Source organism: Heloderma suspectum, chromosome 8, assembly GCF_057233095.1.
Source record: "Heloderma suspectum isolate Gila_16-S chromosome 8, 16-S_ref, whole genome shotgun sequence".
Classification (NCBI taxonomy): domain Eukaryota; kingdom Metazoa; phylum Chordata; class Lepidosauria; order Squamata; family Helodermatidae; genus Heloderma; species Heloderma suspectum.
This window is the reverse complement of record NC_139465.1, coordinates 20,080,668-20,108,168: the sequence shown is the minus strand read 5'-3', so window position 1 is coordinate 20,108,168 and position 27,501 is coordinate 20,080,668. Positions and strand designations below refer to the sequence as shown.

Here is a 27,501-nt window from a genome sequence, read left to right as displayed (position 1 = left end):
AAGCCCCTTCCAACCCTACTATTCTATGATTCTATGATTTCCAAGGCTTTGATTTCATTTACCCTAATGAAGCATACAGACACAAATTTCTAGAGATTCATAGACTACAAAGGAAACAGCCTTCAAAAAGTTCAAAGAGAAACTACGAAAGTTAGTTTCCCTTTAAAAAGGGGGCAGCAAATTCTCTTAACTTAAGAGGTGAGAGAGAGAGAGTCCCCCACTCTCCCGTGATACTTCTAAGCCCAGCTGTGTTTCTGAAGCCTAAGAAAGTTCCTGCCCCATGTGTTCCAGCTCTTTCTCAAAATCTGAACTGTTCTGACGTTCCATTTGCTCAGAGGCAAACCTGACACTCTGCCAAAACTCATGCAGTGTGGAGTTGCCGATGCAAAAATGGTGGCTTGGAACTCTTTCCACATATGAGAACGCCCTTCCCTTAATTTTGATGGGCCCTGACCATGCAGTCAGAGGAGCAGTATAATGGTTAGATCTGCTCCACCATGCCCTACTATACAAAACAAATGTTTTCCAGTCATGGTGTTAGATTTTAATGATATGAAAAAGGTATAAAAGAAGGCAGAAGAAAGTAGCAGACAAAAAGGCTTAAAAAAAAGAAAGAAAGCTTATTCCAAATTTGTGTCGTTGAAATTAGTAAGATCTAAGCAAGCAAGTCTCTGTCGAAGCAATGGCAAACAGCCTAACTTGCAGAGAAAACAAAGAGTTAAAACTGGTGCATGGCACAGAGAATTTAAAACATGATTTGCAGAACAGGCAAGCCAAAAGATAAGTGTGCCTGTTACAAGAGGGAGGCTATAGTAGCCATAAAAAGGGGTGAAGCCCCCGTATGAAGCTTTAACAAAAATATTACCCACTAGAAGTGGACAATTAAAATAAAAAAAGGCTTTTCTTAAATTGAAGCAAGCCTTAATATCACCGCCTGCTTTAGCCTTATCAGACCCCAGATCATGAAGTTTTTAGAGCTATGGTGCACATGAGAGCACATAAAAAAGTGCCATTCCTGGAAAAAGGAAAAGGCAATGCTGGCAGCCACCATGGGCGGAGATATAAACAGCAGCTTGAGAGCACAGAAGCGACCAGAGGGGGGGGGCAGAAAAGGAAAGGGCCGACCGAGGCTCAATAAATGTGCGTATTGCCGAGAGAAGAGACATTAAAAGAAAGATTGTCCAGAGCTGAAAGAAAAAAGAAAAGAGACTCACCCTGAAGGCTGCCAAATGCTGGCAGGGTCCTCCAGTGGGGGGGAGTCTAGCTGAAGGGCCACCACCCTACGAACAAATGCTCGGGAGAATCCCAAGGTAAAAGTAAGGGTTGGTGGCGAGGACTGTAAAGCCCTAGTAGATACTGGAGCCACATTTTCTATGATCCCTGTGTAAGCCCCTCCTCACGAAGACTGGAAATAACATACTGGAACATGCCTTTGTAGTTTCATCTGCATACCTGGTTGCCCTCATGGAGCGGGACTTGTTAACAAAACTGCAAGCTAAAATCTTCTTCCGTGATAATCAGATTGTAGTACAGCTGCCAGCAATGCAGGGCTCAAATTATCGAATGGCCCTTCAAGCAATTAAGATTGTGTCAGAGGCCAAAGGGACTGAGATTTTAGAGAATGTTAATCCATGTGTGTGGGCAGACAGAACCCCTGCCCGACCAAATGCATAACACAAATTAAAATCTTCTTTAAAAAGGGAGAGCCCTGTGTGCGTGAGGCAGTATCCTCTGAAAAAAGCCACCTGTGCAGGCTTGAAGCCGCTCATTGAAAAGTTCAAAAATTATGGTTAGCTAATAAAGGGATCGTCCCCCTTTAACACCCCAATTTTAGGTGCGCCCGAGGCAGATAGCACCTCCTTCAGGTTGGACCAAGACCTGAGAACAGTGGCTGACTGCCCTTTGTGCCTCAAAAATGATTCAAAGATGTTTGAGCCCCCAGCTCAAATGAGAAGTCGCCCATGTGCTTACTATCCTTTTCAGAGATTTCAAATTGACTTTTCAGAGTTGCCCCAGACTCATGGCTATCGGTACCTGCTAGTAATGATAAAAGCAATTGACTGCACCGCTCAGACAGTAGCCAAGATCCTGTTAAAAAGTAATCCCTAAGCTCTTGTTACCTAAAGAGAGTGAATCAAATCAGGGGCCCCATTTTGTTGGACAAGTGACGCAAGTAGTGGCCCAGGCATAACAAACTAACTAGAAGCTACACCCCCCTTGGAAACCTCAATCTACAAGTCAAGTTGAGAAGATGAACCGCACCTTAAAGACAATGCTCATTAGAATTTGTTGAAAGATTAAGTTGAAAGGCCACAGGCCTTGCCAATCACCTTGACTTGAGTATGGTGCGCCCCCAAGGGAAGTATTAAATTGACACCTTTTAAACGTTCCATAAGTGCCCACCTCGAATATTACCTATGGCTGATAGCTTAAATGTGAATTTAAAAGTAAAAGTTTTAAGATTCAAGGTTATGTTACTGCTTTGCAGTCTGTTTTGTTTTCACAGGTTTGCGACACCGCACCAATCCTGGCCTTTAGATGCTCCAGTGCATAATCTCAATCCCAGCGATTGGGTGCTAATCCAGTCCTAGAAAGATGAACCACCTACCAAGAAGCAGAAGGGTCTGTTTCAGATCCTACTTACCACTCCCATTGCTATGAAAGTCGCCAAAGAAAAGAAGTGGATTCATCACACTGAATAAAGGCATCACCTGCACCAGAGAGGGTCACACCGGAAGCTGACCCACCTGAAGGTCACCGTTGGAATAATGAACCCCTGAAAGGACTCAAGTAGCTCTACAGAAAGAGGGTGCTCTCGTCTCAAGGGTTCCTGATGAACGGAACAATACTGAGTTCCAAAAGTTCAAAAAAAAAAAAGTGTTTTTGTTGTCAGCATTCTAGTAGCTAGAACAAAGGCGTCCCAGGCCTCACTTGCTGTTTAGAGAAAACCGTCAATGCCACAGCAATAATAGTTTGCGCCTTTAAGTGCGTAGTCCACCGCTGGACCAAAGAGAGTATAAATTTGAGAAAAGCCTTTTGAGGGGGGAATTGTAGTAAAAATGTAACCTAAAAGCCATTGTATGTGTCTTAAGCAGCACATAGTACTGTAAGAGCTGTGCATGCCTGGAATGAGCAGACAGTAACCCTAAGATAAGGTTGCTAAGCAAACCGCTGGCAACCAATCAAAAGTAACACGCTGGCTGAGGAATGCAAGCTAAGTGATAAAACTGTAGCGGGGAGGTTGCCCAGGGTCGACTCTGCTTTGAGCGTGAGCTCCTTTGTCGAACTGTTTGCAAACAATAAAATCGAGTTGGACCCAGCCTGAAGTTGACTCTCCTCTTTGGGGCAAATTGGACTAGCCTCCAGGGGGCGAAACTAGCATTTTGTGCAACAACCCCATGGACCATAGCACGCCAGGCCTTCCTGTCCTGTGCTCTCTCCCGGAGCATGCTCAAGTCCATATTCATTGCATCAGTGATGCTATTTAGCCATCTCATCCTCTGCCGTCCCCTTCTCCTTTTGCCTTCCGTCTTTCCCAGCATGAGGGTCTTTTCCAGAGAGTTTTCTCTTTGCATTAGGGGGCCAAAATATTTGAGTTTCAGCTTCAGGATCTGTCCTTCCAATGAGCACTCAAGGTTGATTTCCTTTAGGATTGACTGATTTGTCCTCCTTGCAGGCCTTAATCCTTGATAAAACTGACATGTGTGAACTGACCTTTGGACTGCTTTGACCTCACCTCTGCCTGTGCCTGCAAAACCCCCTTGGAATTCCTGTGCATGACCCTGGATGGAACTGGTTGCTCTCTCACTGCTACTCCTGGGGCTATCTGCATCTTGCCCAAGGCTCTTGCCAGCATTGAAACAGAGCAGAAAGCAGCAGATTTGAGAGGCCTGATGCACCTTGATAGGTCTTGCCCTTCTCCCAGACCCTCCCAAATACTCCCTGGGACTTCAGGAGCAGAAATGGAGATGAGTCTCAGGGGCGGCCCAGTCCAGAAGGTGTAGTGCCCACCAGGCAACACAAGGCCTCTGTAACATATGCTTGCTACGTTAATGTATGTGCTTGCATGGTTAAGTGTAACCCAGGTAAGTTAGGATTAAAAGAACGCTTGAGAGTGAGTGAAAGGTGGGAGTGGCTGGTGGGAGTGACAGTCTCCCATCTGTCCTACTAGGGAGGATAAAGCCAGGACCAAAGTTTCCTCTGGATCATGGCCCTGCTGATGTTCCAGGAAGGGGTGAGGCAGCAAGGACAGCTATAAAGCTACTCAGGCGTTGCTTTGCGGTTGCTAATAGAATACCACATCCCTCTCCTCTCCTAGTTCGGCAGGACTCCTTAGCTGGACAACCCCCCTGCTGTTTTGGAAGCCTCGCTTCGTGACCTGCTTGACAGCTCACTGGGGATTCCAGCCATTCAGCAGTGGTGTTAAAAATGGGATAGCTGACAGTAACTATGGAGGCTCAGGGGCTGGGGTGCGTGTGTGCCAGATTGCCCATCCCCAGCTGTGTCAGCATCCCACTTTCCACTGGGATATGAGTTGCCTCACCTTGAGGGAGGGGAGGTGGACCTGGACATACACTTTCCTGTCAGCTATGGAGGCTTTGCTACACATTCCTTCCATTATATCGAGGAAACCTATGGGCAGGCTAGTAAATAGCCATCCACTTAGTCACCTGTGGTGAGTTTAGAATTGCCTCCAAGTAACCAGTATGGGACGCTTCTGTCAACTGGAAGAGATCTAGTTCATTAAAGTGTGCCATTAATTATTATTGTAGGTGGGCTAGTAAAACCTTGTTCTGTAGACCAGCAGCTTTCATGTATGTATTTGCAAGCCAGGCTTGGGGCAGTGATTTCTCATTGGGTGGGTACCCTTTTTTTCCCTGTGGGGTTTCACGCTTAATAGCATTCTTTTCATTCTTTGATGGCAAAGGGTAGTGGTTTTATGTTTTTTTAGCCTGTTGCATTGGCTTAGATGGGGGTTTGTCTCTTTTAAATATTTTTTAAGGAGAAGAAACTTTGCAGGGTGCCCTCCACCCATTGTTGCATAATTATAATTTTTTTAAGCCATCCCCCACACATCTGGATTAGAGGGAAGAGCTTTCACATCAAAAAGTGACAAATCCCAAAGGGGTGTAACTCTTAGTCTGTTACTGCAAAGACACAAAAAACAGACTTATTGAATGTTAAATTTATTGTGGTAGAAGCTTTGTGTACTAGAACCTAGTTGGTCAGATGTCTGAAGTTTTGTCCGCAGCTGGCAGTCACACGTGTGCGCACACACACACACACACACACACATGCACACGCACACACAGAGATTTCAAGTGATACCTGCAACAAAGTGTTGCAGTATGTAGTACTTCTATTTAGGGTTCCAGCCAATGATGTCCTCCTCCAGTAGACTCTATTTTATCCCACCCCAGCATTTTTTTATGCTTTTCTTTTCCAAATGACAAGCAACATTCCATGGCTATTGAGAATGCTCAAGCCTCATGGATTTTTGTAGGGTTTTGTCCCCTTAGGTTTGCTTTTGTGTGTGTGTGTGTGTACTTCTGCAAACCTTGGGGTTTCCTTGAGCATGCTGATACCTCCCTTTCTGTTTGTGTGTGGCCCTGCTTTGACTACAATCCTGTTGGTACTCACCATCTGACTTCAGTATTAGAAGGCATTTCATAATCTTCAGGATCCACTGTTTATGTTTAAACAGGTATAAAAACTAGCAACAGTGGGCCCCAAAGCCTATGAAATGCAAGATGTTCCATCTGTGAAGTGGGTTCATGGCCTCACTACATTTTTTCTGTATTTGTATGTGTGTATTTGCAGGAAAATAACAGGAACAAAAACAGAGGAGACCACAAAAATACACAGAAGATAATAATCAATTGCCCAATACATTTTGAGTACTTTAAGTCTTCAGGGGCAATGCTAGTTGAATTATTTCAGGGAGAAACCAAAATGATCTTCCATACTTCTCAAAACAAGATGTTTTTGTGTCTCATTGAAACAGCTGAATCAGAGTCACCCCCAAGGAAGAGTTAAATTACTAAAAATGTATTTGGTAATGAATTATCTTCAGTGTACCTTTTGGGGTCTTCTCCTGTAATGTATATAAATATACATATAACCTGCCACCTGGGAACAACACTGTGCATCTGATTAGAAGAGCTCTAATCTATGAAAGTGTATGCCACAATAAATCTATTAGAGAGCAATCCTATCGTCCCTTGACAGAGTCTGGGTTCATCATTATCATTTAATTTATATGCCGCTTTCCCACAAAAAGTGCCCAAAGCAGCTAACAAAACAGCAATACAACAACAAAAAAGCATACCAATACATCATTATAATAGGATCTCATTACACTGATACCAACATAATAACATTTCAGATTAATCCAAAATAGGCAAAATCAAACATTGCAACACAATATTAATTATTATCTTTCAGTAGTGTGTAAGCCAGAACCCAATGAACTAAATCTTTCCTATGCCTTGAAGCTTTAATAAACACTATGGACTGCAATGGCTACGCCAGGAAAACCAAGTTCAGAAAATAGTAGCCATAGGATAGTGCGAATTCTTGGATCCAAGGTCAGAGACAAAGTGACTTCGGAGGGAAGGCAAAGAGGGTGCTCCCATGGGCAAGGAGGGGACTAGGGAGGCCAGCTTTTGAGGAATCCTCTGCCTTCTCCAGCCTCCTTCCCCTCCCCAGTGCCTCAGCTAGATGGGCAAAAAAGCCTGTGTAGCTGAAATGCAGAGCGAGAGGAGCACAGAGGCGAAGATTGCCTCTGCTGCTCCTCCCACTCTGCATGGGATGGCTGTAAGCCTCCAAGTTCGGAGGCTTATGGCCATCCCCATAGGATTGCGGGGCATTGAACCTAAGGCCTGCGGGCCAAATCTGGCCTTCCCTCCAGGGTTCTCCAGATGGTCATTTTCTGTTACTCTGGCCCTTTTCCCCGACCCCGATCATTTGGTGGCTTCCTGGCTTTGGGGCATTTTCCCTGCCTCCATTCTAAAGGGTTGAAATGCCTCTCCTAAGGCTTAGTTACTGGCAGTGAAAGCTGCAAGCTAAAATATGCTGGTAATAGGGGCATTTTGGCCCTGCCTGGTTTGCCTTCAGTCCCGCCCACCAGTGGAATGCAGCCTCCAAGAGCTTATCTGAAACTGAATGTTGGCCCTCAGGATGAAAGAGGTTTGACACCCATCTTGACTGTTAGAGCAATACTACAATAGAACCAATTACCTAGGGAGGTGTTGGGCTCTCCCACACTGGAGGCATTCAAGACGAGGCTGGACAGCCATCTGTTAGGGATGCTTTGACTTAGATTCCTGCATTGAGCAGGGGGTTGGACTCAATGGCCTTGTAGGCCCCTTCCAACCCTACTATTCTATGATTCTATCATCCTTTATGGTATCTCAAGACTCTCTTTTTGGGTTGGTTCATATTAGAATCTGCATATTCCAGGTACCCTTGAACTCACAAACATGCCCAGCAGGTTTGAGGCCTACAGAGGCAAGGAAAAGAAAAAAGTCAGGCCTAGAGGCCTTGGTCTTTTTTGCAGGGAGGGGGTAACCCTGAGAAGAGTAGTTTCATTTCCCTGGTTGGTTTCATTTTCCGGAGTTAGGTTGCACTTCTATAGGTCTGAAACCGTACTTTTGGTCTGGGGGAAGGAGCAGATAGAAAGTGAAAGAGAGAGCCAGTGAGAGGGAGACCAGAGAGAGGAAACCCGGAGAGTCAGAAACACCAAAGCAGGAAAAAGCAGCCCAGAGAAGTCTAAGTGCAGCTACGGTGGAGGAACTTGCGTTTTTGCAACCTCTATTTTCTTTTAATGCCTTCTGGGTCAACTTGGCTCTATTCTGTAAATACCTTTAGTTGTAATTTGCTAGCTTTAATTTACCAGTAAACTGTTGTGGTTAACACCCACAATGGTCTGATGTGTCAATCACCCCACGTGTACAACCAAAACTCCACATTATTGAGAAGGGGAAGGCAAAAGAAGGAAGGTGGGACTCTTAAGGAGGCAAGAGTTCCTTAAGGAGTTGCTCAGGGGGTCCAGGTTATAAGGGGAACCCTGAGACATCCATTTTAGGAATTAAGCACTGCCAGATGCAAGCCCCATCTGCCACCAACTTTCCCAGTCAAGAAGGCCCCACTGGTCATCTGTTTTCTTCCTGTAGATTCTAATGACATGTTTATACTCTCTGGTCTAGGAATTAATCAACACCACATTACAAAAGAAAAGCTTGTCCCCTCATTTGACCTTGCCGAGATCCAAGGGAGTCCTTAATAGGCCTGGCTTTTAAAATGCTAGTGATGTGTTTGTAATAAGAAGTACCTTTTGTATGTTTATTACCTAGTGACATTTAAGAACCCTATGCTGATTTTCCCTGATGCTGAATATCCATTCTGCTGTTTTATACCTTAGTATAAGTGGTCACATAAGTGCTGGGGCCCAGGTCTGGTTTACATCATGAAATTGCACTGCACCTCTTTGTGTTTTAATTGGCAAAGTTAAGGAAGTAAAATTCTGTTGAGGTGGTGGGCTCTCCTTTGCCAGAGATATTTAAGCAGAACCTGGATGGCCAGCTGTGAGGAATGCTGTAGCTGCAAGTTTCATGCACTGAGCAGCAGGTTGGAGCAGTGGGTCCCAAGGCATGGTCTGAAAGCACATGAGGCAGCCACCTTGCTGAAGCTAAGCAGGTCTGGGCCTGGTCAGTGCTTGGAGGGGAGACTGCCTGGGAACCACATGGAGCCACCTTGAGTTCAGTGATGGAAGAAAGGTGGCATATAAATGTAATAAATAAATAAATAAAGCATGCACCATACTCCAGAAAGATCACACTCTGGGAACCACATGTAGCCACCTCGAGTTCCACATTGGAAGAAAGGTGGGATATAAATGTAAGAAATAACTAGAGCACACCCCATACTGCAGAAAGATCACACTTTGGGAGTGTGGTTCACTCTGGGAACCACATGTAGCCACCTTGAGTTCCACAATGGAAGAAAGGTGGGATAGGAATGTAATAAATGAATAAATAACTCTAAAACTCTATGACCCAGGGGTGGGGAATCTTTGACTTTTCAACAATCTTTGTTGTTGGACTGTAACTCCCATCATCCCTCACTACTGGCCAAGCTGACTGGGACTAAAGGGAGTTGGACTATGAGAGCTTGCTGGAGTTCAACAACATCTGGAGGACCACAGTTTTCCCACTCCTGGTATACACTAAAGAAAATAAAAATTGAGAGGGGATACACTTGGCCAACCAACATGTTTGACAGGATGTACCTTCCTGAAAAGCCAAGCCAAGACCACCCAGCACCACCAATTCCACAGAGAAATTTAATCAGCCCCAGAAGCACTAATTTAAGTCTTGATGAAACTGGATCGTTATGGATCGATGAAACTACATCACAAATGCAACCAAAACGGTGGGTGGCTGTGAATCTTCTACATACTCAGCAAAAGCATGTAGTACCACTTCAGAATGCAGGGGGTTGATCACCTGTTTAAATTCTTCACCACCTAAAGAAGCCCTTGCACATAGATGACTAGTGCCCAAAGGAGGTTAGGTTAAACACCTTATCCTTGACATGGTAACTTTTCAAAGGCAGGACATTTTTTGCTGTGTGTATGACTTTTATCATGCATCTGATGAAGTGGACAATGTCCAAGGAAGTTTATTCCATAATAAATTTTGTTAGGCTTTAATGTGGAACCCAGGAGGAACCTAGGAAGAAGCGGCCTTATACCGAGTCAGACCATTGGCCCATCTAGCCCACTATTGACACTGATTGGCAATGGCTCTCCAGGGTTTTGGGCAGGATTCCTTCCTAGCCCTACCTGGAGATCCCAGGGATTGAACCTGGGACCTTCTGCATGCAAAGCAGGGGCTCTGCCACTGAGCTGTGGACCCTCCTGTAAAGTTCTAAATTCTTTCTAGACCAGTTTTTATTTTTAACTGGAGATATCGTGAGCCTTCTGTATGCCATACACATACTCTGTCACTGAGCAATGGTGCCTCCCTGGAAATCCACAAAATGTAATAAAAATTTGGTGGGATATAGATCATAGAATCATAGAATAGTAGGGTTGGAAGGGGCCTATCATACCATCGAGTCCAACCCAGATAATGAAAACTGTCTTAGGCAAGTGCATTAAAACATTCAATCAATGAAGTTTTGAGTGGGGATGCTGGAGAAATTTGAGACAGACTAAGATAAGCTCAGATTTCTAAGAATCCAACCTGTGGAATCCACTGCAGAGTGACCATATGGGGTCCATGGAATTTTGGATTTTTTTTTTACTCTTCTGAAATTTACGCATATTTATTAGTAGGAAAATACGCAAGTTTCTGCTGAGAAAAAGTTGAGCGGAATGGGGGACAATACGCTAAATGTTATGTACATAGGTAAATTATGTAAATTATCACGAAAGCTCTTATGTAATTACTTGCATATTTTTCTGCATGCCGAAAAAAATTTGCATCCGTCTGTGAGTAGACGACAGAACAAAAGGTGTCTTACAATCCACAAAACACAGACGGAGTGGGTTTCACACAGTGCGTCCATCCCTAATTTTGAGCGGATGGTTCTTGCACAAAGCCATGAACAGGAAATGAAAGGAACTCACACTTCCTGATCCCCATCCCAAGGCATAATGTGAGAAGCTACCCTCACATTCCAGCAGGTGATGAGTTGCCACAGATGGTTGTCTCTAAACAAGAAAGGCAAATACTTCCAAAAAGGATGGGGCCAACCTGAGAGGTGCTAGCAGAAAACCATTCTGTGGTCATTAAAGGTGTGAATTCACCCTATAATGATTGATCATAACGTAATACCAATATCCAGAATGGCTGACAGAACAATAGGTGTGGAAGAAAATTCCTGTTTGGACTACTGTAATGCACTGTGTGTTGGGCTGCCTTCGATAACTGTTCAGAAACTTTGGCTGATCCAGAATGCTATGGCCAGACAGTTAACTGGGGCCAGTTACAGGGAGCATGCGACTCCCTTGTTCCAGAAGCTTCACTGGCTATCGGTCTTATTCCGGGCAGAATTGAAAGTGCTGGTTATGACCTCTAAAGCTCTATACAGCTTAGGACCAGTCTAGCTGAAAGGCCACCTTCTTCCATACGAGCCTACCTGGACCTTAAGATCTTCTGGAGAGGCCCTTCTTTCGAGGCCACCACTTTCAAAGGTGTGTTTGGTGGTGATGCAGAAGAAGGCCTTCTTGGTGGCTGCTCCCAGGCCGTGGAACGTCTTCCCAAGGGAGGCTAGGTTTCCTCCCTCTCTGCTATCCTTCCAATGGCAGGCAAAGACTGCTTTTTTCAAGAAGGCCTTTGGCTTGTAAGAGGGTCTGTGGGTTGGGTGCTATTTTTATTCTGTAATTATGTTTTTACTGTATTTTAATGTTTTATTGCTTTAATCCATTTTACATTGTTTTTGTAAACCGACTTGAGTGCCATTTTTTTTTGGTAGAAAGGCAAGGTATAAATCAAATAAATTAATTAATAAATACCTAGAGGCTGTCTCTGAGCCAAAAGCCTAAACGCTTCCCTTAGCAACAAAATGGACAGGACATATTATTTTATCTTCACAAGGTAGATTCAGCAGAGAGACTGCAATAAGCCAAAGGCTATACAATATGCTCCATATGAACTTGGGCTCAAAGGTTGAAGGAGCTGAGCATGTTTAGCCTGGACAGCTATCTTCAAATATTTGAAGGGCTGTCACACAGATAACAGAGCCCATTTGTTATCTGTTGCTCTACAGGGCAGGGCCTGAAACAACAAGTTCAAATGGCAAGATTTTGACTAAACATCAGGAAGAACTCACTGATGGTACAGCTGTTTGACAGTGGAACAGACTGCCTTGGAAGATGGTGGACTCTTCTTCATTAGAGCACAGTCTTACCAGTTTGATGCTCATTAGATGGAGGGCTCTGAGACTGGAGCCCTGTGCTCATCCAAAGCCCTGCCAGCCAGAGCCAGGCAGGGCAGGTGGAATGACAGGGGCCATTTTTGCCTCTTGTTCCACCTTAAAAATAATTTTCAGCTAGACAGGTCACTTACATTCCTGTGGGCAGGATGGGAGATGGAGAGAGTTGTGGATAGAAGTCTCTTCCCTTCCCTCTCCTCTCTTCGTCACATCCCCTTGCCTTCCTTCTTGCCAGTATTGTATGGTTGCAACAGCTGGTAGGGGTGGAGTTGGGAAATCCCCTGCTCAGACTCCCTATAGAGGTTGTAGTTGTGTCTATGACCTCAGGGGGAATCCGCACCATCCTATGGTCCCTGGGATGCCCTTTCAGGGACCATACAATGGTTTTGCTGGATATTTTAAAGCAGAGATTGGATGGCCACCTATCAAGGATACCGTAGCAGTGGATTTTCTGCATCAGCAGGGGATTGGACTAGAAGATCTATGGAGGACCCTTCCAACTCTATGATTCCAATAAATATTTACTTATATATATTCCACCCTTTCTTCCAAGAACTTGGGGTGACATGTCCCCACCCCCACAATTATGCCTTAACAACCACCCCCTGAGATAGTGAAAAATAGCAAATCAATCAAAGTCATCCAATGAGCTTCATGACTGAGCAGGAATTTGACCCTGGGCTCTTCCAAGTTTTGATTGTTCATGTATTTGTTTATTACATTTATATCCCACCATTATTCCAAGATGGAACTCAAGGCAGCAGACACAGGGTTAGTGCATCATGTGCAATAGGGTTAGTGCATCATGTGCCTTCAAAACATATCTTGGGCCCCATTACAGTACACTGGAACTTAAGATTCTATCTGTTGTACCCTCGAAGTTGATTCACTCTTGGCCCAAAATAGCCTCTCCATTATTGGTTGTGGCATTTTCTGCCCAACAATTAATCCGGACTTCAAATGACTTGTTAACAAGGTATCCTCTATTTACTGACATGTAAAATCACCCAAGACATAGAACAGTGTGATAGATAGATTAGATAAGACTAGATTATCTGGGCAGGGGATCTTGCCCTAAGAGATATATCTGACATGCTCTTTTAGCTGCAAATGTTTATACCCATCTGTTAGCATGGCACTGTGCCTATTACAATTTGATTTGGCAGTTTCATTGGGTCATATGCACTATGTAACCCACAGGCAGTCCACATAAGGCTAAATAAATCAGCAGGGCAGGAAGAGAGATATTATTATTATTATTATTATTATTATTTTCTTTTACTAGCCCACTGAATGCTCATGTTAGCCTACACTTACTAGGTGCCATTAAGAGCCACAATGTGTTCCAGTAAATGTATCAAAGGATACGAAAGTGCTGCTTTACGACCTACTACAGTACTTCTTTAAGACCTCCTTGATAACTTGGGCTTCAGTGTGGTTTTGCCTCTGATCTCAGCAAGTGGGCAACAGTTTGGTGCTGGAAAGCCACAAAGGAACATAGGGCCTTGCTTGGTTCCTCCTTTCAACCACTGCTTGTCCTTCATTGCTTAGCATGAAATGCAGGTTGTCATCTGCCATGGGCACTTTTGGATGGAAAGTTTTCCAAGGGTCATCAGGCATGAATCTCCATGCTTGATGCCTACAAACCACCTAGTCCACAGGCAGGCCTGGATCAGTGCAGGATCAGTGCAGGTGGCACAGGACAAAATATATATAGCAGCCCCAAACTCTTACATTAGTTGGTACTTTTGTATAACAACATACGAACAATCCTGCTGGATCAGACCAAGACTCCATCCAGTCCAAGGGGGAGCATTTTGACTCTAAGGGCTGCATGTAGTGATGGGACAGGGGCCACATGTGCATGCACACACTCATGTCTGGATGTGCATGCATGTGCACATGTGCACACATGCATCAGCACATGCCCTCTGTATCGTGCCAATTATGGCATGGTGCAGGGGAAGAAAGTTCAGGAGTAACAATGGTGGCAGCGTGGGCACCTGCAGCATGCTGCATAGGAGGCCTCCAAGGGCTGCAGGTAACCAAATGTGATCTAATCCAACAGCATCCAGTGAAATACTCTGGGGTAGCCCACAGCACAGGCTTCTCCTGCTAATTGCCCTCACGCAGTGAGTAGCTTGCTTCCTTCCTGAGGAAGGCATGAAATGAAAAGCAGCTGCCTCCTCAAGTAAGCACACATTTTCTGCTTTTCCGTCCTTCTGTGCTGTAGCAGCAAACACTCAGAAGATCTGAACCCTGTTGATGGGAACTGCAGGGCAAAAAGATGCAAATACAATATTTTCCCATGGATGACGGGGCAGTTTCACACCATAGATGATGTGATGCCTTCCACTGGAGTCTGCTCAGCTGTCAGAAACAGCATCACATACCAGCTTTGATATAGTCAGACATGACCTCCTGCTCTATATTTGTAGAGAAAAAGGTGACTGAGACATGAATTAAGCATGACTAAATGTTGTTATGATGGTTTATGACAATGTCTGGCTGTAACCCTCTAAGCACTGCATGCCAGATGCTGCTCCATTAAGCATTTCCTGGGAACCACAAGTAGACCAGGACTGAACTCAGAAAATGTTGAAACTCCTGTATTATGAAATGGCTTAGACAGCATTCTCTCTCATTTTGTTGGGTCTATCGCAACAACAACAACAACAACAACAACATATTATATAGCTTTGCTTACATTATCCCACGCATCCTTAAAATGACACTGTAGAACAGGTCACTATTGTTATTTCCATTCCACAGATGAGGCTGAGACTAAGGGAGGAATTACCTGCCCAAGGCCACTGAGTGAGTTTTCATAGTTAGGGACTTCTTAGCTCAGAGCTTACACTCTTGCTAGCCAATACATCACACCAGCTTTCATGTGGATGATCAACAGACAAGAAATATTTGATATTTACAATTCTCCATTTTGATCTTCAAAGCACCTAAACCAGTGATGCCATTCCTGCTTCGTTGTTACGTACAGAGCTGTTTACAAGGGTAGCTAACCAGCTGTTGTAAAAACATCCACTTTCTCATGCCTGTTACCTTTCCCGCTGTTGTGAATTCTCCAGCAAACTTTTATTTCCCCCTCTTGATCACATCTGGCAAGACTGCCAGTTCAGGGATGGGGGTTAAACAAAACCTGCCTTATCACAGAAACAGCCCAGCCAATTTCAAACAGATCCCTATAGATCAGGGGTGAGCATCCCTGGAGGTCCCTGGAGGAATTTCAAAAGCCTTCTGTGTGAGATCAGTTCAGACTTCTCACAAGAGCTATCTGTCCATTCCACGGTGGCCTGGGGGGAAGGAAGAAGGAGAGAGAAAGAGGAGGATGGCAGAAGGGGGTAGCTACCCATTTTTGGCTCTGGCCCAGCCCACTGCTTGGTTTGGCCGTGCCCACCACCAACATGCAGCCCTTGACAGATTACCTAGGAGGTAATGTGGCCCGTAACAGAAAAAAACCCCAAACATTTGCCTACTCTGACACAGATAATGTTTTCTCATTGCTAATATCTGCAGTGAGCTTGAGCTCTATGCTCATAATTCTATTTCAGAACAACCCTTTGGAGCTGTCATGACAGCTTATATAAGAAAACATTTTGCTTCCTACAGATTGCAGGAGACTACTAATACGACTACATAGCACTATATTGTGCTTTGGCATTCTGAAAATGCTTCACATAAATTACCCCTGCAATCATTTAGAACAGCCTTGTAAGATGGGCATATAATATCAGCCCCATAATGTAGAATGGAGAGCAAGAACTGAACTGCTCACAATCTCAGTTGCTATTCTCAGCTCTTCAGTATAAAGACGTACTATCTCTAGGACAAAGAAAGGGCTTTTAAACTGCACTACTCACAACCTAAGTACATAATTGAAGGAGAAACACACCAAAATACATTGGAAATCTTAGCACAACATCAAACAGTGGAGAAAAGCTTGTTTTTCCAAAACAGAGAATGCTCATATACATGACCAAAAATATATGCATAAGGGGAAAATGCCAAATCATTATTTTCCACCTTTTGTTAGAATATTTTCCAGTTATATGAGGCTAAATTCAAATTTCCCACAAGCCAAAAGATGCAGTCTAAGAAGGAAAACACACACAGTTTTCTTCCCTGTTGGAGGGTGTTTTTGATGATAGCCATGTGAACCACCAAAAAGGAACTTTTAAACATGATAAAGGATCAGGACAAATGAATGGGTGCTGGGTCAGGGTGGGGACAATCTACAAGTGCAATCCTATGCAGAAAAAAGTCCTATCATTCCCAGCATTTCCCAGCCAGCACTGGGAATTGTAGAACTTTTTTTTTTGGGTCTAAACATGAATAGGCTTGCACCCTGAACCAAACTGCCAAATTGGCACCCGCGTGTGTCCCCCCCCACGCCCCAGTTGAGTAACCCATTTCACCAGCAAAGCTGCTAAACTCACGAGCCTCCAGAGCAGGCCTGTAGCCAGCCTAAAAGTGTTTTTTTTGGGGGGGGGGCAAAAAAAGTAGTGAGGGGCAGGTCTTCTAGTTTGCAGGCCTTTTGAAGACAACATTGTAAACTGTTTTTAAATTGTTTGTAAAAAAAATGGGGGGCAGAGAAAATGTAGGGGGGCTGAGAAAATGTAGGGGGGCTGAGAAAATGTAGGGGGGCAGCCCCGTCCCCCTCCCCTCCCCTCCCCTTCCCCTCCCCTCCCCTCCCCTCCCGTCCCGTCCCCGGCTCCAGGCCTGCTCCAGGGGTCACTCTCTGGCAAAGCCACGTCGGGCTGCGCGGCCACGTCCGGCCCGGCTGCAGCACCGCGGCCAGCTCCGTGCGCTTCCCGCCGCGCCCCGTCGGGTGTCGCTGCGCCTCCACCTACCTGATCCGTGCTGCTGGCGGAGGATGGTGGCCTTGCCGGGGGGAGGCGAGGCCGACGACGCCGCGGCCGCCGCGGCCGCCACTGTCGTGGTGCTGGACGAAGAGGACGACGACGACGAGGCGGCGGGGACGGAGGCTGCCGGAGAGGCGGCGGCGGCGGCGGCGGCGGCGGCTTCGCCCTGCGCCGGCAAGAGGCGCTTGCTTCCCAGGCCGGGCTCGTCCGTGGCTCGTCCGGGCGGGCTGCTCCGGCGCGGCCCGCTGCTCTGGATGTGCGAGACGGCCTCGGCTGCCTGCACGTCGGGCGGCGAGAAGCGCGCCAGGACGCGGAGCAGCGCCTGGGCCTTGTGCTCCTGCGTGTCCTCGTCGCTGTAGTCCGACACCCGGCACTCGTAGACGCCCTCGTCCTGCCGCCGCACCCCCGACAGCCGCAGCCGGTGCGAGATGTCGTTGCCCTGGACGCGGACCGTCTGCAAAGAGAGAGCGAGCGGAAGGGAGGCAGGGAAGGGCCTTTCGCCGTCCAGGCGGGCTTTTCAGGGCGGCCGGCGATGGGGAAGGCGGGGGCGCTTTCCTTGCAAGGCTCGGGAAAGATCCACGCTGATGGATCTATTCGAGAATGAAGCTCAGCGGAGACCGGTGGTTGCAGTTTCAGCGGGGCGCTGGATCCGCGCTGGGTTTCAGTCAGACCCCGTCCGAACCCTAAAGGCGTTAGCCCAGGTGCTGAACCCTCGCCCCAAAATGGCTCCAGTGCCTCGGAGAGCTCCTTCAGTTCTGACGGGTTCTGACTGAAACCCAGAGCAGATTCATTGCCCCACTGAAATAGGAGCCACCATCCTCGGCTGTTGAGGCTGCAAACCCTGTACACACTTTCCTGGGAGGAAGTCCCATAGAAGTCGGTGGGATTTTCTTCTGAGTAGACATGCTCAGAAACCGGCCGATTAATGGTCTGAGGAAGCCTGAAATACACGGGGAACAACTGTGTACTCTCCCTATGGAGGCAGGCATGCAGTAACCCCCAATCCCCCCCCTCGCTGAATAGAGAGCATTTGCATCCCAGGACTCCTGAGTGTACAAACATCTGCAGGAATGTAGCAGAGCCCCCCCACCCCCTTTCACTGAATGTAGCACATTTCTAACCGTGATGAGGACATGCACACCCCCCCCCCCCACAGCACAATTCGTACATTTCTAAATGAACAAACAGGCCCTAGGGCTGTAGCTACAGGAGGGTCTGTGGGAAAAAGTAACTTTGTACCACCCTGATGGACTATATTTTATCTAATTCCCTGTTAAGAACTAAAAGAATTAACAGTGGAATCCTATGCAGGTCTACTCAGAAGTAAGTCTCACTGAGTTCAACAGGACTTACTCCAAGGCACATCTGTACAGGATTGCAGCCTCAACATTTTAGGCCACCTGTGTTTTTGTTTCGGTTGTTCTGCAATTATTCCTTGCCCCATGGGGTCCCCTCCTTTCAACATTTCTGGTTAGGAGCCTGATACTCTCCATTCAGATTAGTACTACAGTCCTAATTGCAGTTTAATACTTATTCAGCACTTGACAATGGGCAGACAAAGCGCTGTACAGAATTCAAGCAAAGTGCACCCAGGAGAGAAACTCCATCATTCACAAGTCACATGCTGGGGACATTTTTCTCCCGTTCTCGTAATACCAGGACCTGGGCTCATCCCATGAAACTGACTGGTGGGAGATTCAGGACAGATGAAAGGGAGTGCTTCTTCACACGGCACATAGTTAAAAACTATGGAATTCACTTCCACAAGATGTAGTGATGGCCACCAATTTGGGTGGCTTTAAAAGGGGACTGGAGAAATTCATGGAGGAGAAGGCTATCAATGGTTTCTAGTCCTGATGGCTATATGCTACCCCCAGGATCAGGAGTGGTGTGCTGAAGAACATGAAGAACACATCAGTTACTGAAGAACATGAGTGGGGAGGGTGTTATTGCACTCATGTCCTCATGTGGGTTTCCTGTGGGCAGCTGGGTGGCCACTGTGTGGCCACCCAGCTGCCCACAGGCCACTGTATATGCCACTGTAAACAGATTGTTGGACTAGATCGACCTTGGTCTGATCCAGCATGGCTCTTCTTATGTTCTTATGCTGTTCACATGCACATACACAACATATACACACTCACACGTGGCCACCGAAAGATGCTTTGCACGTCAAAAATAAAATTCCAGGAGGGAATTATCCAGTGTAGATTGTAAAATGTGACATTTGTGTACGTGCATTTTTAAAAAAAATTGTTTGCATGTACACATAGTGGGAAGTGGCACAGCTGCCTTGATTTCCCAGCAAGAAAATAAAAAAACCAGGTGTGAATTCTATAGACATGATGAACTACTGAAGGGCGTGATGCTAATTCCTACACAGCATTGCCTTCTCTGTAGGAGCTTCAAACGTTGAATCAGAACTGTGTGTGTGTGTGGTTGTGTGTGCATGCATGCATGATTCTTTGATTTCAAGTTCTGCAATCACTGTTGAATCACACATACACATACACTCCCCAGACTACACACACACACACACACACACACACACAGTGTGCCCAGAGTGCTGCATTACTGACTTGAGACTGCTAGCTTGCTTCCAACCAGTAAGCCACTAACTACTGTCCTGGTACAGATACTCTTGCCCTATAGGCAGCCTAACACTTTGCATGGCAAACATGATAGCTTCATGTATACTGTTGTTATGCCAATGGATATGCCAAGCCACCAACATCCAAATCTTCATGTGTTCCTGTCAAACAACCAGCCATTCAGCACAGCACTAGTATGGCTTAGATTGCATTGCAATCTAAACCATATTAGTCAACCTCTTGACTTCATTCTGCATTAAAACAACAACACTGATTCACTGGTATGGATGTTAGTCACCACAATCCTCTGTGTTTATGCAGAAATAAGTCCCTCCCACTACATTTGGGGATGTTTACTCCCAGGTAATTGTACACAGCATTGCACCTAGAGGCTTCTCCACACAGGGCAGCCCCCCTCTTTTTTTTTAATATGCAAAGGGGTTTATTTCCTTGGGCACCTTTGCCTGATGCTTTGACCCATTTGATGGTTATAGCAATAGCAGCTTGGTGTGTAGAACCAGTGTAATGAAGGAAACCAGTGAGCTGGCCACAAATATAGGTGCTCTTACAAAGTAACCATACATGGGGCAACAGCCTTTGAAATGACGGCCCTAAATACCGAGCATCAGGCCAATCTGCTCTCCAGTTAACCTGAAGCGCTAGTGTGGATTACTTACATCTGTCCTGTCTAAGGGGAATGATTTGTTTCAGGGTAATCAGCAGCTAAGTTGCTTGATGTTAAATTGTTAATGCAGTCAGAGGAAAAACACAAATGCAAACAAGCATATTTTGAATGTCAAGGTCACAGCCTTCTGCACCGTAGTAAGATGTATTCTGATTATGGTTCTATTTCCCCAGGCGGTCATGCCTCCTTCCCTGGCTTCATCCCTTTCCCCCGACCACCAATACTTCAGAGGTTTCCCACCTTTTGTGCATGTTCTGTGCCTATTCCAAAAGGTTGAACTGCCTCTCCCAAGGCTTATTTACTGGCAGTAGGAGCTTTAAGCTAAAATATGCTGGCATTTTTGCCCCTGCCCTGGTTTGCCTTTGGCTCTGCCCACCACTGGAATGCTGCCCCCGAGAACTTCTCCAAACTGGAATTTGGCCATTGGGCTGAAAGAGGTTCAATGCCTTTGATCTAGCAAACTATCCTGACCAAGAGCAGTTTTACAAGGTCTTAAGCCAGAGTCCTTCATGTCACCCACCACCTGATCCTTTTTATTTCTTTTAACTAGAGATGCCATGGATTGAACCTGGCACCTTCTGTGTGCAAAGCCGGGGTCTACCACTGAGCCATGTGGCGAGCAATGGTTGAGTCTGTAGTTGGCCTGGGTGAGTGGATCAGTGGCAGAGCACCTGCTTTGCATACAGAAGGTCCCAAATTCGATCCTTGGCATCTCCAGGTAGGGCTAGGAAAAATCCCTGCTGAAACCCTGGAGAGCTGCTGCCAGTCAGTGTTGACAATACTGGGCTAGATGGAACCATGGTCTGACTCATACATAGGAACATAAGGAAGCTGCCTTATACTATGTTCTTTGATCTGCCCTCCAAAACAAATGACAGGAAACAAACCTGCAGATCTCCTACTGCAAAACCAATAGAAAGAGAACATCTCTCTCATCCATATGTTGTGTTTCTGGACAGATTCCCACAATATGTTTGTCCTAATGTTTTTTGCTCCTGAGATGGTGGGGATGTCAAAGTTACCCAGCATGATTTCCAGAGCTTCCTCTTAGTTACAAGTTCTTGCCTGCAACCAAATCTATGGCAGGTTTTATGGAGTAATGCAATTAAGCACTCTCAACAAGTATCTTGTGATTAAAATGTCCCTCAGTGTATCAAAGGTCAACACCTATTGATCACACATTACTTTGGCCACAAGGGTAAAGTAGCAGGGTAATCTGCTGCCTTGCACAGTAGATTCAGTTGTGCAATGCATTCACAATACAAGCATCCTTCCAGCTATCTGTTCTAGCCCCTTCCATTTTGCAGAGTGGTAGGGTAAGTCCTTCATGCAAATCTCAAATTTCAATGCAATCGTTGCAGTCACATAATCAGTACAATTGAAAATGTGGTACAAATGTCCCATGAGAGTGGCTGTGGAGATTAGCAGAATTTTTGCATCCAGGGCCTTTTAGACCTGTGGTAGGCAGGCAGTAGATCTCCAGATGTTTTGGACTCAACTCCCAGCATTCCTGACCATTGGCCATGCTAGCAGGGGCTTCTGGGGGTTCAAGTCCAAAACATCTGGATATCTACCTTCTGCCTACCCCTGGTCTAGACACTACTTCTCTGTCATGCTACAACTTGAACTGGTCTTTTGCACATGCAATCCAGTTTGGTAGCACAAGTGTCTACTATATGATTTGCCCCCAAAGTGAATCTCTGCAGAAGCCCTACCACCCCTGCTAGATGTATATCCCTAAAACTCAAGTCTTCCATCTTCACTCCAAAATAAATATCTGCTCCTCAGTTTTGGACCAGGTGCACAACTTAAACCGGGGTGGGGGGCAGCTTCAGAGATGTCAGCCTTCAATTGGAAAAGGCCTCCCCCCAGCTCTCTGGAGATGAAATGCTGGAACTGATAGCAAAAGCACTGTCCTTGATACTAATGCCCATTCAGGTGTATAGGGAAGAAGTGGAAGGTGATTAGATGATAAGCCAGAGAGGGCTTCGTAGGTTAAACCAGAGCTTAATTTGGAGTTGCAACTAACCAAACTGCAGTCCTGGAACCAGTTTTCAGCATAAGAGACATATTGAATATGCACTGTAATGCGTTAAGTAAGAGTACCCTTGAGCATGTGCAGGCTATCTTTCCCTTATAGGACCACTGACACTCCTCACACACATGAGGGATTACAGGTCAGGACTTCCAAGAGAGAACAAGTGGCTTGTCAAAGAGTTTCAATCCTGCCTCCTCTCTCTGTAGCGATTAGGCACCATTGTTCATCTGTGCTTTGATGGTAGCACCCAGTTCCTGGACTAACTCCTTGAAAACCCAAATCATTCCTCAGCTCTGCCCTAAACTGAATATAAAATTCCTTTTGGTGGTGCTCTTTCCCTCTGTCTTCAAAATCCAATCCGTCTTCCTCCTAGAAGTTAAATATTCCAATGCTGCTAGTCATTGCTTCTGGCCATTTCCATCTCTCCCCTCACCCCCATGAATACTTCCAAGCACTGGGTCACTCATCCAAAATCAAATGCTGGCATTAATTCCATTTCCTTCTTCCCTTAATTAAATGCATCTCTCTGCTGCAGTCAACAGCCAGCCACTAATCCTGACCATCGCTCCTTCCAGCAATAATGCATTTAAAATTTAGCGTCTGTCCAAAACTGACCCCAATGTGCTGGGCCAGTCTAATCCTGCCCTCATCCCCTTGCAGAAATAAATGCATCCAGCAGCATCCTGGCACTCATTCCCCATTTCTCCTTCCCCCAAATAAATGCAGCTCTCCACTGTCCCCTCCCCCCAGACCAAAACAAGAACAACAACCACAACCACCCACAGCTTCTATATTCCGTCCTCTACAAAGGACTCCAAAAATCTCAGTCTGCAAACATCACACCTTCTTGGGAGATAGAAAAAGGGGTGGGAGAGAGATATCTGGTCCCCCCAAATTGAAAATCATCTCCTTGCCATGAGCAATTCCAACCCCCTTCCAAAAATGGATGCAACATTGACAAATATATTTCTCGCCCTTTCTTTTTTCTTTCTGAAATGCAACCTATGACAACTGCTTCTGAAATGCAGTCCCAAATAATCCATACCATTCTCAGATCTGGCACTTTGATCTCAGTTATGCCCATATTCTTAAACATGCACGCGCACATATTCCCACACACACACATGCGAGGTCTCCTAATGCTCCCTGCATTCTAGTTTTGTTATTCCTTTTCTTTTCCAGAAATGAAGGTCGTTGATACTAGGACTGCAACATGCCTGTCATTTTAAGGGCTACCTGGCATTGCAAAACTGGTTTTGCTTTCTTTACCCAGCAAGACTCAAATGTTCCATACAAGCTCACCAGCATATGACTAATGAAGAAACCAACAACATGTTGCTTGCTTCAGATCGACAGCAACCATGCCCTTACGATCTCATTTAAACAAGCTTGATGGAGGTGGGTAAAAGAATGATTTGCTCCCGAAGTCTAAGATACAATCAACCAAAAGACAAAACACACACAAGGGATGTGTGGATTTTGTTAAATCAGTTCCACCTGCATTTTACGGAAGGCCAGGCATCTTTCATTCTGTTGTCTGCTCATTAATGGAATCAGATTTTGTAAAAAGGCTGTATGAGGATTTCGTTCCTGTTTGCAAATGAAAATTTCCACTAATTCGCACTTCGAATCATAGAATAGTAGGGTTGGAAGGGGCCTATAAGACCATTGCCCCTTCATGGATCACTACCTTGTTGTGGCAAAGGGGCTTGCTTAACTCAGTGAAGCCATAAGCTATGCCGTGCAGGGCCACCCAAGACGGACAGGTCATGGCAGAGAGTTCTGACAAAATGTGGTCCACTGGAGAAGGAAATGGCAACCCACTCCAGTATTCTTGCCAAGAAAACCCCATGGAACGTATCACAAGGCTAAAAGAGATGATGCCGGAAGATGAGCCCCTCAGGTCGGAAGGTGTCTAATATACTACTGGGGAAGAGCAGAGGGTATTTCCAAGTAGCGCCAGAAAGAGTGAAAGAGTGGCTGGGCCAAAGCTGAAAGGACACTCAACTGTGGATGTGTCTGGTGGTGAAAAGAAAATCCAATGCTGTAAAGAACAATATTGTTTAGGAACCTGGAATGTCAGATCAATGAATCAAGGTAAGCTGGAGGTGGTCAGACATGAGATGGCAAGACTGAACATCGACATCTTGGGAATCAGCGAACTAAAATGGACAGGCATGGGCGAATTTAATTCAGGTGACCATCATATCTACTACTGTGGGCAAGAATCCCTTAGAAGAAATGGAGTAGCACTCATAGTCAACAAAAGGGTGGGAAAAGCAGTACTGGGGTACAATCTTAAAAACGATAGAATGATCTCAGTACAAATCCATGGCAAACCATTCAACATCACAGTAATTCAAGTCTATGCCCCAACCACTGATGCCGAAGAAGCTGCGGTTGATCGGTTCTATGAAGACCTACAACACCTTCTAGAACTAACACCAAAAAAAGATGCCCTCTTCACCATAGGGGATTGGAATGCTAAAGTAGGAAGTCACGAAATCACCGGGATAACAGGCAGGCATGGCTTTGGTGTACAAAATGAAGCAGGACAAAAGCTAATAGAGTTTTGCCAAGAGAACACGCTGATCATAGCAAACACTCTTTTCCAACAGCACAAGAGGTGACTCTACACATGGACATCACCAGATGGTCAATATCGAAATCAGATTGATTATGTCCTTTGCAGCCAAAGATGGAGAAGCTCTATACAGTCAGTAAAAACAAGACCTGGAGCTGACTGTGGCTCAGATCATGAGCTTCTTGTTGCAAAATTTTGGCTTAAATTGAAGAACGTAGGGAAAACCACTAAACCATTCAGGTATGACCTAAATCATATCCCTTATGAATATACAGTGGAGGTGATGAATAGATTTCAGGGATTAGACCTGATAGACAGAGTGCCTGAGGAACTATGGACGGAGGTCCGTAACATCGTTCAGGACGCAGCAACTCAATCCATCCCAAAGAAAAAGAAATGCAGGAAAGCCAAGTGGCTGTCTGATGAGGCTTTCCAAGTAGCTGAGGAAAGAAGGGAAGCAAAAAGCAGGGGAGAAAGGGGAAGATATATCCAACTGAATGCAGAGTTCCAGAGAATAGCAAAGAGAGACAAGAAGGCCTTCTTAAATGAACAATGCAAAGAAATCGAGGAAAACAACAGAATGGGAAAGACTAGAGATCTCTTCAAGAAAATCGGAGATCTCAAGGGAACGTTTTGTGCAAAGACGGGCATGATTAAGGACAAAGAAGGCAGGGACCTAACAGAAGCAGATGAGATTAAGAAGAGGTGGCAAGAATACACAGAAGAACTATACAGGAAAGATCTGAATGTCCCTGATAGCCATGATAGTGCGGTCACTGAACTTGAGCCGGACATCCTCGAGAGTGAAGTCAAGTGGGCCTTAGGAAGCATTAGTAACAACAAAGCTAGCGGAGATGACAGTCTTCCAGCTGAGCTATTTAAAATCCTAAAAGATGATGCTGTTAAAGTGCTGCATTCAGTATGCCAACAAATTTGGAACACTCAACAATGGCTGCAAGACTGGAAAAGGTCAGTTTACATTCCAGGGCAACGCCAAAGAGTGTTCAAACTACCACACAATTGCGCTCATTTCACATGCCAGCAAGGTGATGCTCAAAATCCTACAAGCTAGGCTTCAGCAGTATGCGAACTGAGAACTACCGGAAGTACAAGCTGGGTTTCGAAGAGGCAGAGGAACTAGAGATCAAATCGCCAACATTTGCTGGATCATGGAGAAAGCAAGAGAATTCCAGAAAAATGTCTATTTCTGCTTCATTGACTACATTAAAGCCTTTGATTGTGTGGATCACAACAAACTGTGGCAAATTCTTAAAGTGATGGGAGTACCAGACCACCTTACCTGTCTCCTGAGAAACCTGTACGCCGGTCAAGAAGCAACAGTAAGAACCAGACATGGAACAACCGAGTGGTTCAAAATTGGGAAAGGAGTATGACAAGGCTGCATATTGTCACCCTGCTTATTTAACTTATATGCAGAGTACATCATGAGAAACGCCGGGTTGGATGAATCACAGGTCGGAATTAAGATTGCTGGGAGAATTATCAACAACCTCCGATATGCAGACGATACCACCCTAATGGCAGAAAGTGAAGAGGATCTCAAGAGCCTCTTGTTGAGGGTGAAAGAGGAGAGTGCAAAAGCTGGTTTGAAACTCAACATTAAAAAAACTAAGATCATGGCATCTGGCCCCATCACTTCCTGGCATATAGAAGGGGAAGAAATGGAAGCAGTGACAGATTTTACTTTCTTGGGCTCCAAGATCACCGCAGATGGTGACAGTAGCCATGAAATTAAAAGACGCTTGCTCCTTGGGAGGAAAGCTATGGCAAACCTAGACAGCATAGTAAGAAGCAGAGACATCACCTTGCCGACAAAGGTCCATCTAATCAAAGCTATGGTTTTCCCAGTAGTTATGTATGGCTGTGAGAGCTGGACTATAAGGAAGGCTGAGCGCCGAAGAATTGATGCTTTTGAACTGTGGTGCTGGAGAAGACTCTTATGAGTCCCCTGGACTGCAAGGAGGTCAAATCAGTCCATCCTAAAGGAACTCAACCTTGAGTGCTCATTGGAAGGACAGATCCTGAAGCTGAAGCTCAAATATTTTGGCCACCTAATGCGAAGAGAAAACTCTCTGGAAAAGACCCTGATGCTGGGAAAGACTGAAGGCAAAAGGAGAAGGGGACGGCAGAGGATGAGATGGCTAGATAGCATCATGGATGCAATGAATATGAACTTGAGCACGCTCCGGGAGAGAGCGCAGGACAGGAATGCCTGGCGTGCTATGGTCCATGGGGTCACGAAGAGTCGGATACGACTGAACGACTGAACAACAATAAGACCATTGAGTCCAACACCCTGCTCAGTGCAGGGATCTAAGTCAAAGCATTCCTGACAGATGGCTGTCCAGCTTCATCTTGAATGCCTCCAGTGTGGGAGAGCTCACCACCTCCTTAGGTAATTGGTTCCATTGTCGTATTGCTCTAACAGTCAGGAAGTTTTTCCTGATGTTCAGCCGGAATCTGGCTTCCTATAACTTGAGCACATTATTCCATGTCCTACACTCTGGGATGATTGAGAAGAGATCCTGACCTTCATCTCTGTGACAACCTTTCAAGTACTTGAAGAGCGCTATTATCTTTCCCCTCAGTCTTCTCAAGGCTAAACATGCCTGGTTCTTTCAGTCTCTCCTCAGAGGGCTTTGTCTCCAGTCCCCTGATCATCAGAGAGCCCTCCTCTGAACCCTCTCCAGTTTGTCTGCATCCTTCTTAAAGTGTGACATCCAGAACTGGACACAGTACTCAAGATAAGGTCTAACCAGTGT

General features: G+C 45.6%; 1 protein-coding gene across 1 annotated transcript in view; it reads right to left on the bottom strand.

Annotated features, from left to right (window-relative positions):
- The window catches only part of VSTM2B (V-set and transmembrane domain containing 2B), a 62,296-nt gene that overhangs the window by 23,645 nt on the left and 11,150 nt on the right, over window positions 1–27,501 (bottom strand). Inside the window, exon 4 of the mRNA XM_084813054.1 lies at window positions 16,809–17,274. Within this exon, the coding sequence (XP_084669180.1) occupies window positions 16,809–17,274 (466 nt within the window). The remainder of the gene's footprint in view (window positions 1–16,808; window positions 17,275–27,501) is intronic.